A 13,912-nucleotide genomic window follows, 5' to 3' on the forward strand; every position below is an offset into this window, starting at 1 on the left:
AAGATTTAGAAAAATAGATGTTCAGATTTTCCAAGAATATTAAGACTGGTAAAAACCAGTCTGAAATTTCCTTTAGTTCTTTGAAAGACAAATACTGTATTTTTTAAAACTAAAGTCTGTGTTTTCACCAACCAGTCACTAGCAGCAGGGTTTGAACAAGAAATGAGTGTATGTGGGAAAACTCCATGTACATGGTCAACAGTCAGTGTGTGTATTGATTTTTAAGCAGTAGTATATATTTTGTCCAGCCAGGATATATATGTATTTTCTATTTTGTGAGCTTGTAGAGTTCAGAACCCTTTGCTAGAGCATTTGGAAAAAAGCAATTGACAAACTTCAGTTTTACCAGTAGATTCATTTTCTGTCTCAGGAAATTTTCAGGCTTGCAGTAGAAGTGAGAGGTGGGATTGTTTTAGCAACATATCACCCTTCTAGACTTACATAGGTCATAAGAATTCTCTGACGGGTGTAGGGCCCCACCAAGTGTTTACAGAATCGAGTACATATTCAACAATGGCAGTATTACTGTAGGATCTACAGTTTTTATGCAGAAATATCCTCTATCCCTCTACTTAATTTCAATGCTGAGAATCAAAACCAGACCTGTGCTATACTCCTGAGCCAAATCAATTTTCCAAACATTTTATCTCTTATTGAAACGTAAACTGATATGAAAGTAAGCAATCGCTTGTCAATAATTTAAAACAAACTAATAAAACTTTCATATATTTGTAGGTATTGATGCAGGAATAGTGGCAGCGTGTGTCTCTGTGTTTGTCCATGATTCTTAGGTTCCTTATTGAGTAGTAAAGATGCTCAAATTCAGTTAGAAAGTAGATGAGAAAGGAAAAGGAACTCCCTTATAGTAGGGTCGGGGAGACAGCATTGACTAAGTTAAATATGACATTTTTGTGCTGTATTTTATAGGGAAAGTCTTTGTGTATGCTTTAAGGGTTCTTTGCATTAAATGATTAATTAATTAATAAGAATATTACAAAAAATAAAAGAATCCTACAGAGTGTTATCTGAGTCCTTTGGAGTTCGTCATTTGTTTTTTAGGTATTGCCTTTATCTTTGTTTTTGTGAGCCTAAACTCTGAGGCTGAATTCTATGGACTTGAAAAATTGTTAATTCATTGTTCATCAGAAAGAGTCCAGGAATTCAAAAGAATATTAAAAATGTAGGATGGGTCAGTTAAAAATGGGACTTCACACAACAGCTGACAAGGGGGAATAGGCTACCTCTTTAACACTTTTTTAATTCTGATGTCAAGAAAATTTTAACTCTAAAAAACGTTTGATGAAGACTCCTATTTTTCTGATTTTGATTCTTGGACACATGCTATAATTTAATAATGAAGAAAGTTTTAGTAATTATTTATCTATTTTCTTCTTGGTTCTTTTGTAGCTAACTTAAAATGTACACAATGCATCTTATTTTACTCTGTACCTTAACTGTACTTTGTTAGAAAATTTTACTTAATATCACAGCCTTTAGTCAGTCTTCAGATTACTATATTGATATGTGGTCTACTTTTCTGGTATTGTAGGTCATATATATATATATATATATATATATATTTGGCAAAAATATATACCAAACTGTCAAGAAATCCCTATTCTTGAATATTTAAACCAAAGTTTTAAGTAGTTTTACTTCTTGGTACTTCACCTTTACTATGCATTTCTTTTCAGTTGAATTTGTATACTTGTTCACCAAAATTAATTATTTTTAGATTTATACTAATTTTACTTTTAAATATCATTTGGATAATAAGCTTCTGATATAAGAAATACTTTACTTATACTTTGATTATTTTTTGTATTTATTCATTTATTATTATTTTTAATTTTTTATTTTTTATTTATTTTTGGGGGGGGCGTTTGGGTCACACCCCGCAGTGCTCAGGGGTTACTCCTGGCTGTCTACTCAGAAATAGCTCCTGGCAGGCACGGGGGACCATATGGGACACCAGGATTTGAACCAACCACCTTTGGTCCTGGATCGGCTGCTTGCAAAGCAAGCTCCGCTGTGCTATCTCTTCGGGCCCTATTTTTAATTTTTTAATTTAAATTACAAAGTTGTTTACAACAGGTTTTCAGTTTCAAATGTTCTCACCTCCATTTCCACCAATAGTGGCACCATTCCTTCACAACCAGATTCTCTCCCTCAAATCTCTGTCCTGGTTTCTTACCAAATACAACTTCTTTCTTTCTCTTTTGACATTTCTGTTTCTGTAATCTAGAGCTGTTATTTTGCCCATGTTTGTTACTCATCATCCCCTAAAGATATTACACCATGTGCTACAGATTAGTGAGTACATTAGTAGGTTTGTTTGCTCTTCTGATTTCACTTAAAATAAGATCTTTAATTTGCATCCAAGTTGCAGTAAATTGCGTGATATAGTCATTCTTTTGTATCTGAGAAGTATAGTGTTGTATTTCTGTAACACAGCACCATAACTTGCTCTTCTTTAAATGGGTACCTGGGCTGTTTTTTCACAACATAGTTATTGTACTAAGTGCTGGAAAGAATTTAGGTGCCTACATATAAACAAGCAGTGGGAGAACGGATTACAAAGTACTTTTAATATAGCACAAATTATGTAGTATTTTTATATTTATATAGTATATTTCTTTGCTTGTTTTGAGATATTTCTGTACTGTTTCCAATAAGGGCTTGTCTGCCTCTATTTAAAAAATATTCACCATTTCCCTCACAACTGCTGCTCACTACAGGAGAAAAACAGAGACATAAAATTAAAGGGAGTAGGTTTTATTTTTTGTATCTATATATGTTCAGAAAGATAATCTCTTTTTCTTTCTGAAGTTTAATGAGAATTGTTAAATATGCCTTTAAAAAGATATTATCAATTAGTGTTATATCAGACATAAGTTGATTTATAAGCAACAGGAACTAATCAAGGTGCAATCAATTTATTGGAAGTACATTGAGTAATGCTTGGAGGTATTGGAAGTATGGAAATTCAGGTTTATAAAATACATAGGAAGGGAAACTCGAAATCAAAAAATAGTCAAGGCATGCCACATACTTGTACTTTAAATTAGAATTAGCTTAATCAATGTCATTGGCATAGATACCACAGCCTCTTAAACTTCTCCATCACAGGAATTAATCTATGTACAATATTCCTTTACATTGATTCTGTAGGATTCAATGTCCTGGGGAGAATTATACAATTCTCTGAATGTTTGTCCATCATTTAGCTGCCAGAGATAGTGAAAAAGGACTATTTAGTTCATTGTCACCTCTTCTTGAAGAGAGAATTGCAGAGCTAGCTTTCCTCAAAGACTTCAAGATGAATTATTGCCCATATTAAAGTGGTTTTAAATGCTGCATATAAAATATGATAAATTCTCACTGATTTTTAAGTACAATTAATCTTAACAGAAAGCAACAGTATTTCAAATCTCTACTCCAACCTTCTTGAGAGATAGAAAAATCAATGTCTGTTTTTATTAGATATTTCCTACTTAGTCTTAATATTTCAAGTAATTCTATTTCCCAGGGTCATGAAGCCCAGAATCACATATTTTATATTATTGGAGAAAAAAACTGAAAACACTATTGACAAATTAAATTTTTCTTTCAAAAAACATTTTGAATTTTTTATATTGTCCATCTCTTCTACGCTACAATATTTCCTCTACTCTGGATTCTACTTTGGGCAATCTTCCTTCTCAGATTCTTACAGTATTTAGATGCTTCATTAGGAGCTGATAGCTAGAGTACATGATGCATTTCTGACTAATGAGAAACATAGGGAGGTATTAAAAGGAGATTTTTTTTGATTATTAAATTATGAACACAGAAAAAAGTCTTATTCTTTTTGCTATGTCATATCGGAATATGATCCCACAACCGTCTAATACCCCAAACTAAAAAAGATAAAGTCATAGATAAGTAATGAGGACAAAAGAAATGTTGAAAAAAATTTCTGTGCCTCTGTACTATTGTCTTACAGGGAAAAATAATAAATTTGTTACTTGAAAAGTTATTCTAGTTAGAATTGTCATTAGCAGCTAAACATGGTTTATATATATAAAACATATATGTATATAAATATATATATATAAAACATTCCATAATCCTTGGTTTTATTAACCCCTCACTCATGCCCTATGGATAAACCTATTTCTACAGTTAATTGACCTGTCCTGTTCTGATTGATATGCTGAAGGACTCATTACTAGGATAGCAAATATTACATAATTATTTCCATGTAAATCTTTAAAGACAATAACACTTTACTTTCTTTGAAAAACCTTTTTACTCTTCTCTTTGTATTTATTAGTCCCATAGGTTTTTATTCATGAAACATTATGATCTACACTCCTTGTTAGCAAAGGAAGTAAAACAAAAGTCTCATATCTAATATTTCAGCATCCTTTGATGGCCTGTGTGATTACATAGATCAAATCAAATTTGATATCTGACAAATATTCACTGAAGTAATAAATGCTGTGTTGTATTAGTGTTGAATATGACACTTAGGGAGATGTTATGATTATAAAAATATATTTCTACTATAGTTTTTCAGTAACTATCTGGAAGTCATATTAACCACACAGAACCAGAAATCACATGAATGTATTAAGCTTGCCTTTGTACCAGGATGGGCACTTTGGATGTTGGTTAAACAGTTGTGAATAGGAATAACGGGGGTCCTGCCCTCATGGATCTGACAGACTCTGTGGGTAGTGAAACAAATAAACAGGCAATTATAACATAGTGAGTTAAATGCTGTTATATGGTGCAGAGGTAAGAGTATAAGAAGGATAATTTATATTAGTTAGGAAGTGGGTGGTAATGGGTAAGAAAATATTTTCTTAGGAAATACATCAAGCTTGAGTCCTGGAGATTGAATTGAATGTAAATAGTCAGGAGAAAAAATGAAAATGTAGAAAATTACATTCGTAGAGAACTAGTAAAGCATTCACAGATGTATTCTGTTTCTCTGAAAATGGTCTGAGTTGTTACAGGAATCAATAAGGTAACAGCCATATTGAGAGAGGTAGAGTAGCAGTAAGTTTTAAATAAGGTATTTATTACATTTTGACCCGTGACATGTGTTGCTGTGCCATTTGGTGAAAAATATTCTGGTTTTATAGTAGACATTAGATGCAAGCAAACAGAGAAAACAATGGCAAGGTAACTGGCCAAAGTGAATAAAATGATTATCAAAGTGATAAAAGCAAAACTGCAATCTTGGGGATATCTGGAACATTAATGCTCTTCATCTGACTGTCAAATTGTTTGTTGTCAAAGGAAACTCTTTGATTGAGATGGAAACAAGTTATCTTTGGTGAAAAATGGCTAAAAAGATGATTGGGAAGAAGATGATGAGTTTAACTGAGCATTACTTTAGTTATCTCTCAGTTGTCTCATGGATATTGGATTCGGATTAAATGTTGTATACAGAGATAAGCAGTTTGAACATAGCTAGAATCTGAGTTGCAGTACTCTATCTAATTAATTAAATTAAGATAATATCTACCCAGTAATATTGTCATGTAGATTAAATTGGTTTAAATATAAGATGATTCATGAAACTAAAGGATGAAAATATATTTTACATGTGTTTTTTAAAATCATTAATGATACTTATCTATCTTTTAACTCATTTTTTAATATATGTCCTGAGAGTACAGCAGCTAACATTGACTGAATACTTATGTTGCTACTTACCTTTCACTCTGATAACTCACAACAATTTTTTTAAATATTAAAAGTGTTTTTATTTAAACACCATGGTTACAAGGTTGTTCATACACAGTTCTTTTCCCACTGATAAAGTTGTTCATGACTGAGTTATAGCCGTACAATGTACAGTAACCTTCACCAGTGTGCATTTCAGCCACCAGTTTCCCTCTCATCTTCCCTGATGCCCTCTTCCCTCCCACCCACCCTCTCTTGCCTGCCTTGACACTGGCATTTTACCTCTTTCCCTCCCTTTCTCCCCCCTCTCTCCTTCTCACTCACTTCTCACTCACTTGATTTCCCCCCTCTCTCTTTTTTTTTTTTTTTGTGGTTTTTGGGTCACACCCGGCAGTGCTCAGGGGTTATTTCTGGCTCCAGGCTCAGAAATTGCTCCTGGCAGGCACAGGGGACCATATGGGGCGCCAGGATTCGAACCGATGACCTCCTGCATGAAAGGCAAACGCCCTACCTCCACGCTATCTCTCCGGCCCCATCCCCCCTCTCTCTTAAAGAACAAATATTAAATCAAGTAATCCATAGAAAAAATTCTCTGAAATAGGTACTGATTTCATTTCCATTATTTTTTGAATGAAAAGACAAGCACAAAGAGGTTAAGTAAATTATCGAAGATCACACATCCTGGTAGATTGTACATGGATTTGATGAAAACAGACCCATTTCTGTACTTTACCAAGCCACATTTATGTTTAATGTGCTATTAAATTTTAATTAATGTATATGGTTTACTATATTCTTAATAGAGTTTCTAAAGTTCAATCCTGTTTTATTCTTTCCTATAACTCTATTACTTCTGAAATACATAGTTTAGAAAACAGGTAATTCTCCATCCTATAGGAAGACATTCTACTTTCTCTCAAAATGTCAAATCTATGGGGCCGGAGCGATAGCTGCTGACCCAGGACAGACCTAGGTTCGATCCCTGACATCCCTTGTGGTCCTCCAAGCCAGGAGTGATTTCTGAGCACATAGCAAGGTGCTGCATGTATCTTGCATCTCAGAATTTCTAGTGGGGAGCAATCCTTCACGAGAGAAAAAACGGGTAACACGAGCGGCCGAATATGAAATAATGAAACCACACAGAGTTTGTGGGGTCAACACATCTTCTGGGAGAGTGCGACAAGTTTAATTTTTTGAGCAGGGGAATTTATAGGGGTACAATTAGCCATAGGTGAAGAATAATTATAATCACAAAGCAAGGTACAACAGTAACAATACCTAAGCTATGGGTGTGACTGTAAAAATTTTCGGTTACAAAAGAGAAGGTCATAACTCAAGGTAACTCTTTGCAAGCTTACTTTAAATGCAGAATTAGGATTAGGAGGGAGTAGAAAATATCTAGGAACTTGATCTTTACTAGACTGGGCTCTATTATTTTAGAGGTTAAGTAAAGGGAGGAGCCAAATCCCCAAAAATGAGATTTGCTATTTCTCTTTTTCTTTTTTGTTTCTTGGGGCCACACCCGTTTGATGCTCAAGGGTTACTCCTGGCTAAGCACTCAGAAATTAACCCTGGCTTGGGGGAATCATATGGGACGCCTGGGAATCGGGGATCAAACCGTGGTCCTTCCATGGCTAGCGCTTGCAAGGCAGACACCTTACCTCTAGTGCCACCTCACCAGCCTGAGTTTCCCCATTTCTAAAGGAAGGTCAATAGTCAATAGCCAGGATCTGCATTCTGGTTACGCCCTTGATTACCAGAAAATGAAGGACATATTTGAAAAAGAGAGAAAAAGTATTGTCTTTGCTTTTAGGGCTGGCTATAACCAGAAAAGGGGGTTCTCAAATAATCTTTGGTGCTGGAATTTCAGAGCCAGATTATTTTCTAGAGGCCATAATTTTGCCTGAGATTTACAAAGGAGAGTAGCCAAATACTGCCTAAAAATGTAATGTCAAGCATCTCTTTGGAAATTCCTCAACCATTCACGCAGGGAAAAAGGCGTCCACAGCAGGCCTTTTGAGGAACCTGCTGGGGGTTATTTTAGTTCTCCCCACCAGGAAAATCTGAGGATACAACTGGTGGGCTGAGCCCCCCTAAAGTTTAGGTATGTCCTGGCAGCAAGGAGTAACCCCTGAGCATCAGTGGGTGTGTCTATAAAAAGGTAAAATCTAATTAGGTTCACCTTTACGTACACAATTATGCACATAAATTTCCAATATGAAATTATGATTTATTACTTTCATACCATTGATTTAAGATTGACAAAAGTTTAAAATTTACTTATTTAATACACTTACCACATATTTGAATTCGTTTTGTAAGTTCTTATTTCACAACCTCTACAGTTTAGTAAATTTCATTTCAACATTTGTAGTGTTCTTGTAGTACTTATATTACCACTTTCCTCCATCATTATAAAGCTACTTACCACATGAAAATGCACCATATGGGCCCAGAGAGATAGCACAGCGGCGTTTGCCTTGCAAGCAGCCGATCCAGGACCAAAGGTGGTTGGTTCAAATCCCGGTGTCCCATATGGTCCCCCGTGCCTGCCAGGAGCTATTTCTGAGCAGACATCCAGGAGTAACCCCTGAGTGCCTCCGGGTGTGGCCCAAAAACCAAAACAAAAAGAAAAAAAGAAAAAAAAAGAAAGAAAATGCACCATATATATTATGGGGAAAATGAATAATTGATTATCAAATATATACAATTACCATTATTGAGTCTTTGTAATATTGTAAATATTAATAACATTTGACTGAACTTAAAATGTAATTATTTTTGTGTAAGAGAAAGACACTAAAACAAAACATGTTTGAATTGTTTTCGAAAACAAAAAATATTGACACACAGAATTCCAATAACATCTGATAATTAGAACACTCAGAGAGTCAAAATTTCATTTTTCTGGCCCTAAATGCTGAAGCAGTCAAGTGGAACTTGGATTTTTAAGCTTGAATAAAGAATCTCCCTTTCAGCATCCATGAAATGTAAATTTAAACTTTCTTGTGAACCAAGGAGGAAACCATACCTGTAGTTTATGATCAATTTTGGGCCAAGGTCAACTCTTATTATGGAGCAATTGGTATTTTATGCTATGTCTATCAAAGAAAATTGTAGTTGTGTATTAGACCTTTCAAGATTCATGCATTTTTCCTTTACTTTTTTCTTTTCAATCATCTGATAGCTCTCTGAAATAATGGCTAACTGTCCAGATAATAGAATCCAGTAACATAGGTTTACTTTTAATTCTCATAACAATTCAGTTTTGTTGTAATGAGTATTGAAATAAAATTAATGTTTTAAATGATCACTTTTTCAATATTTACTGATGAATTTAAGTAAGTTCATTCAAAAGCAAAAATAATTTTTGACATTTAAGTTTATCTGGTCTCTAGGATCAAACTGCAACTTTCTCACATGCCAAGTTCAAAGCTAAATTTAGAATTCCTGGTAAACATTCAGGGTTGTGTTCTTTCAATAAAGTCATTCATAAAACTTGTTGATGACAATGCTGAATTTTTGGTTGCAAATTTAGTGCTGGGCATTGTTTAGGTGTCTGATTATGTAGGAGTTGCTATTTACTGTGCTGTGAATTACTAACAAAGCTTATTTTCACAGGTGCTACAATTTTTATACCAGAAAATGTGCTGCCACCACTTTAATTATCTCCAAAGTATTCCATTCTACATAAAGTACTAAAAAGAATCAGCACTTGTTTTTTTCATTTTCAGTATTGTGATGTTATTCAGATTTATGTCTACAAACTACGTGTTTTAAAGGCTATGGTATTTTAAACAAAGAGGCAAACTGTCTTTCCTATTTACATACACAAATTTTTATATATTCTCTTTTTAATTCATTTTTTCAAGTTAGATTTAAAAAAAAAAAACTACAACTAGCCATAATTAAATCACACATTTGCAGAGACAAGAACCAGGCTCTATGAGGGAGTATTGCTTGAAATGGTAATTATGTGAGTTTGGCTAGTAATGAAGGAAAATGGGAATAGAAGCCTAAAAGCCTGAAAATAAGAAATAAGTTTATGACTGACTTTTTAAATGAAATATATGGGTGTTTCAAACTTTTGGAAATAACGCTTGGGGTAGACAGCCTATTCTTTGTAGACACTAGGAAATTGGACAGGCTGTAGAGAGTCACCATTCCTTTATTTTTGCAAAGAGATTTTTCTTCACATCAGCATTTCAGGTTTTTATTTTTAATCAGAAACTTCAATGCAAAAGCCTGATAGGAAAGTTTCTCCTAAATATTTTACTGCTGAGGTAGTTTCTTTAAAATTAAATGAGATTGATTTATTACATTAGAGGAAGATCTTTAACCCTGAATATCATAATAAGTGATTATAGCTCTGAAAATCATTTTTGAGAGATTAGTATTGTTAGATTACTTAATTAGAAATTGTGCTATAGTTAAATCTCTTTGGAATATTCTAAAATGAGATTCCTCATCTTCTTGCATGCTTTTATCTTCATATTAATGCAATTCCAACAAATGGAAATGGTTAATTGAATTGAGAAATAAATATGTTTACTGGTAATTGCTTAGCCTTTGAATTGTAATTATAATTTTATATTTTTGTAGGATTATTTAACCATTCATAAGTATGGTAATGCAGCCAGAAATGATCTCTGGAATACACTATCAGAGGTAAAGTATTGGAAGCTCAAAGATCGGTACTTACTTAAATATTGAATTGAGTTTATAAAAATAGCCTTTGTTTTTAGTTTATTATTTTTTATTACTTCCATTTTCTCGATATTTTCCTCTGTTGTATTATATATATTAAGAATACACTAATGTATCATTTTATTTAAACTATTATTAAAGATAAAATATTTTTTTCTATGTACAAACATGACAAGACTTCAGAAATATACACTTATGATAAAAATATTTACATCTTGAGTTGTATCTACTAGACACTTATTAAAGAGAGACAATGCTACAAGTACTTGCTTTAACAATAAATGTATTTTATCTCCCTAGTCTAGATAAAAAACTTTAATGTTAATAAAGCTTTTATTTTCATAGATATTTATGAAACTTACTTAAGGAAAGAAGATTAATTTTACTATCACATTATATTAGCTTCACTGATTTTAAACATTTTCATATTTAAGTAAATCATAGAGGTAAAAATGAAATGGTTTAATGCTAATTATATTTATAATTCATGTTTACAAAACTAATCTATGCAACTTTGGTTATAAAGGCTTTAAAAAGGAATGGAAAATATGTAAATATACAAGAAGTAATGGATCAGTGGACACTCCAGATGGGTTATCCTGTTATCACCATCTTGGGAAACACAACAGCAGAAAATAGAATAATAATTACGCAACAGCATTTTATTTATGATATCAGTGCTAAAACTAAAGCACTCACACTTCAGAATAACAGGTAAAACAATAATTTTTAGAATCAAGATGTTTTTATTCTTATTTAATGTTGTATTTGCAGTGTTTTAAGACACATTGACCGCACAGTTCTGAAATGTCTTAACCAAATGATTTTCATTTCATTTTCATTGCTTGTTCCTTCTAATTTTCGAATAGTTTAAGCATCCAGTTGTAGGCATATCAGATATTTTGCTTAGAAAAGTAGAATTTAACTTGCCCTGTTATATTTAGAATGTTGTTATTATTGTTGTTAAATCCCCATAAATTATAGAATTATAGGGGCCGGCGAGGTGGCGCTAGAGGTAAGGTGTCTGCCTTGCAAGCGCTAGCCAAGGAAAGGACCACGGTTCGATCCCCCAGCGTCCCTCCCATATGGTCCCCCCAAGCCAGGGGCAATTTCTGAGCGCATAGCCAGGAGTAAGCCCTGAGCATCTAACGGGTGTGGCCCGAAAAACCAAAAAAAAAATTATAGAATTATAGGTTTTTTATGATTGAATCTGAAGCATACAATATTCCAATACCCATTCCTCATTAGTGTCCATTTCCCTCCACCAATATTCCCAGTTTTGATTATTTTTTTCTATCAAACTAAAATCAATTTGAGAAAATTAAGATTAAAACTTGAAGTCAATTAAATGGCATAAACCAAATAAAGTTAGATGTTTTTGGTTTGTCACGTTGATTTCTTAACCTTGCAAAATAGGATCTGTTTTGTTTCTTTGGTATTTTGGTCTACACCCGTTTGACTCTCAGGGATTACTCCTGGTTATGCCCTCAGAAATTGCCCCTAGCTTGGGGGGACCATATAGGACACTGGGGGATCGAAACACGCTCTATCCTAGGCTAGCGCTTGCAAGGCAGACCCCTTACCTTTAGCACCACCTCTCTGGCCCCAGATAGGGGTCTCAAACTCAATTTACCTGGGGGTCGCAGGAGGCAAAGTAGGGGTGATCCTTGAGTACAAAGTCAGCAGTAAGCTTTGAACATTGAGGGGTGTGACCCAAACAACTAAAACAAAACAAAACAAAAAAAGGATTCCTCTAGGGCAGGGCCACAAAACCTTGGGCCGTTTGTGGCCCGCGGGTATGCATTCAGTGTATTTTTTTACATCTAAGGAAAATGGAAGTTATTTTCAAGTAGGATTTCTACAAGACTAGTACATGCATAGAAAAATTTGAGAAACTCAGAAAGATTCTGGATGTGGTGGTGGTGGTGGTGGTGGTGGTAGTGGTGGTGGTGGTGGTGGTGGTAGTGGTGGTGGTGGTGATGGTATTGTGTTGTGTTGTGTTGTGTTGTGTGTGTGTGTGTGTGTGTGTGTGTGTGTGTGTGTTGTGTCCAAAACTTCCCTGGCAATCCAAGTTTTTGAACCAGGTGAATACTCATATTATCTTGTTATTCTGTCAAAGGTTGACTTAAGAATACTTTCTTCACCCAGCCTAGATCCCCACATCTTCCCAGTTCTTCCTCTGATGGTCCAGATTCAACATGTTTAGGTATTCCCCTGGCCTTGCTAGGAAGTACATAAAAACCACTTGACTGTGGAAAAGTTATGGTGATCCAAGCCATGCCTGTGAGAATGATCAGTCTAACACAGCATCACTGATGCAGAGAGAAGCATAAAGGACACACGGCTGACAGAATACATTTTGAACAAAAATACTGTTAGCCTATAACATATATCCAAAGCATTGGTCCTGATCTTTTAAAAAAGATTCTCTTTTAAGGCAGAATTTCTTCCAGCTGTAGGAATACATGTAACATTTATGAACCCATTTTTGTTAGGTTAGAAAAATTATTTGTTCATGTTGCACCCTGAAACTTGGCATAAAAATACTAAAGGTAACATAATGTATGGTGTCTCTCTACTCTTAAACATTTTCCATTCTGAAATAATAGAGCTTTCAGTTGGAAATTTAGTATTTGATTTAGGATTTAATTTTATTTTATTGATTGTTTAATGCACTATAACGTCATGGTCAAAGCTTCAATAGCTATTTTATCAGCCGTTTGCACACAGTTTTCCTAGAACTTTATTATATAATACAAACCATAGAAGTCAGTGTCCATTTATGTCAGAAGTCCCATCAACTGTAGATATTTTCTGAGCTATTCTAGTCCATATTTTGTTCTGACTTTTGTAGAGGACACTAGTATATCACTATATTATGTGTAGAATATTTATATAAAATCATATTTAAAGAAAGTAAAGCATATGTTAACATTTTATTTGAATATTTTGTGAGCTTATATAAACTTTTTATATAAAGGCAATGCATTTATATGAAATATTGAACCATGTTTTCTGATTGACTTGTGGAACATCAAGAGTTCTGTGGTGCAGAGAAATGAGAAATGCATTTATCTGAGTTACCGTTTTCTTCTCCTTGTGATCCAATGACAGAAACTTCTGCAAAGACTTTTTTAAATAACTACATTAGTGCTTCACTAATATTTGTTCATAAAAATATTCCTCTTGAGAGTATGACATAGAATTCAGTTTGCTAAGTAAAATATGGGAAGGCAAGGGAATATGTGACAGAAGGAGACAGGTACTCTGAGATTGGGTGTCAGATAATATCATTGTAATCGTGAAACATAACTATATGTAGCATTGTAAATTATGCTGCCTAAATTAAAAGACATGACTTCTCACTCAAACTTACATATGCGTCTATTTCTTATTAGCCTTTATATATTAAGAATATATATTTTTGGTTTTTGGGCTACACCTGGCCTGGCAGCACTCAGGGGTTTCTCCTAGCTCTGCTCTCAGAAATCGCTCCTGCCAGGCTCAGGGCATATAGGATTGAAGC

At 34.1% G+C, this 13,912-nt stretch overlaps 1 protein-coding gene across 1 annotated transcript in view; it reads left to right on the forward strand.

The window, feature by feature from the left end:
• Positions 1 to 13,912, forward strand: part of TRHDE (thyrotropin releasing hormone degrading enzyme) — a 429,201-nt gene that overhangs the window by 316,475 nt on the left and 98,814 nt on the right. Inside the window, exons 8-9 of the mRNA XM_049783963.1 lie at positions 10,282 to 10,347; positions 10,913 to 11,100. Of these exons, the coding sequence (XP_049639920.1) occupies positions 10,282 to 10,347; positions 10,913 to 11,100 (254 nt within the window). The remainder of the gene's footprint in view (positions 1 to 10,281; positions 10,348 to 10,912; positions 11,101 to 13,912) is intronic.

The sequence above is a fragment of the Suncus etruscus genome, chromosome 11, assembly GCF_024139225.1.
Source record: "Suncus etruscus isolate mSunEtr1 chromosome 11, mSunEtr1.pri.cur, whole genome shotgun sequence".
Taxonomy (NCBI): Eukaryota; Metazoa; Chordata; class Mammalia; order Eulipotyphla; family Soricidae; genus Suncus; species Suncus etruscus.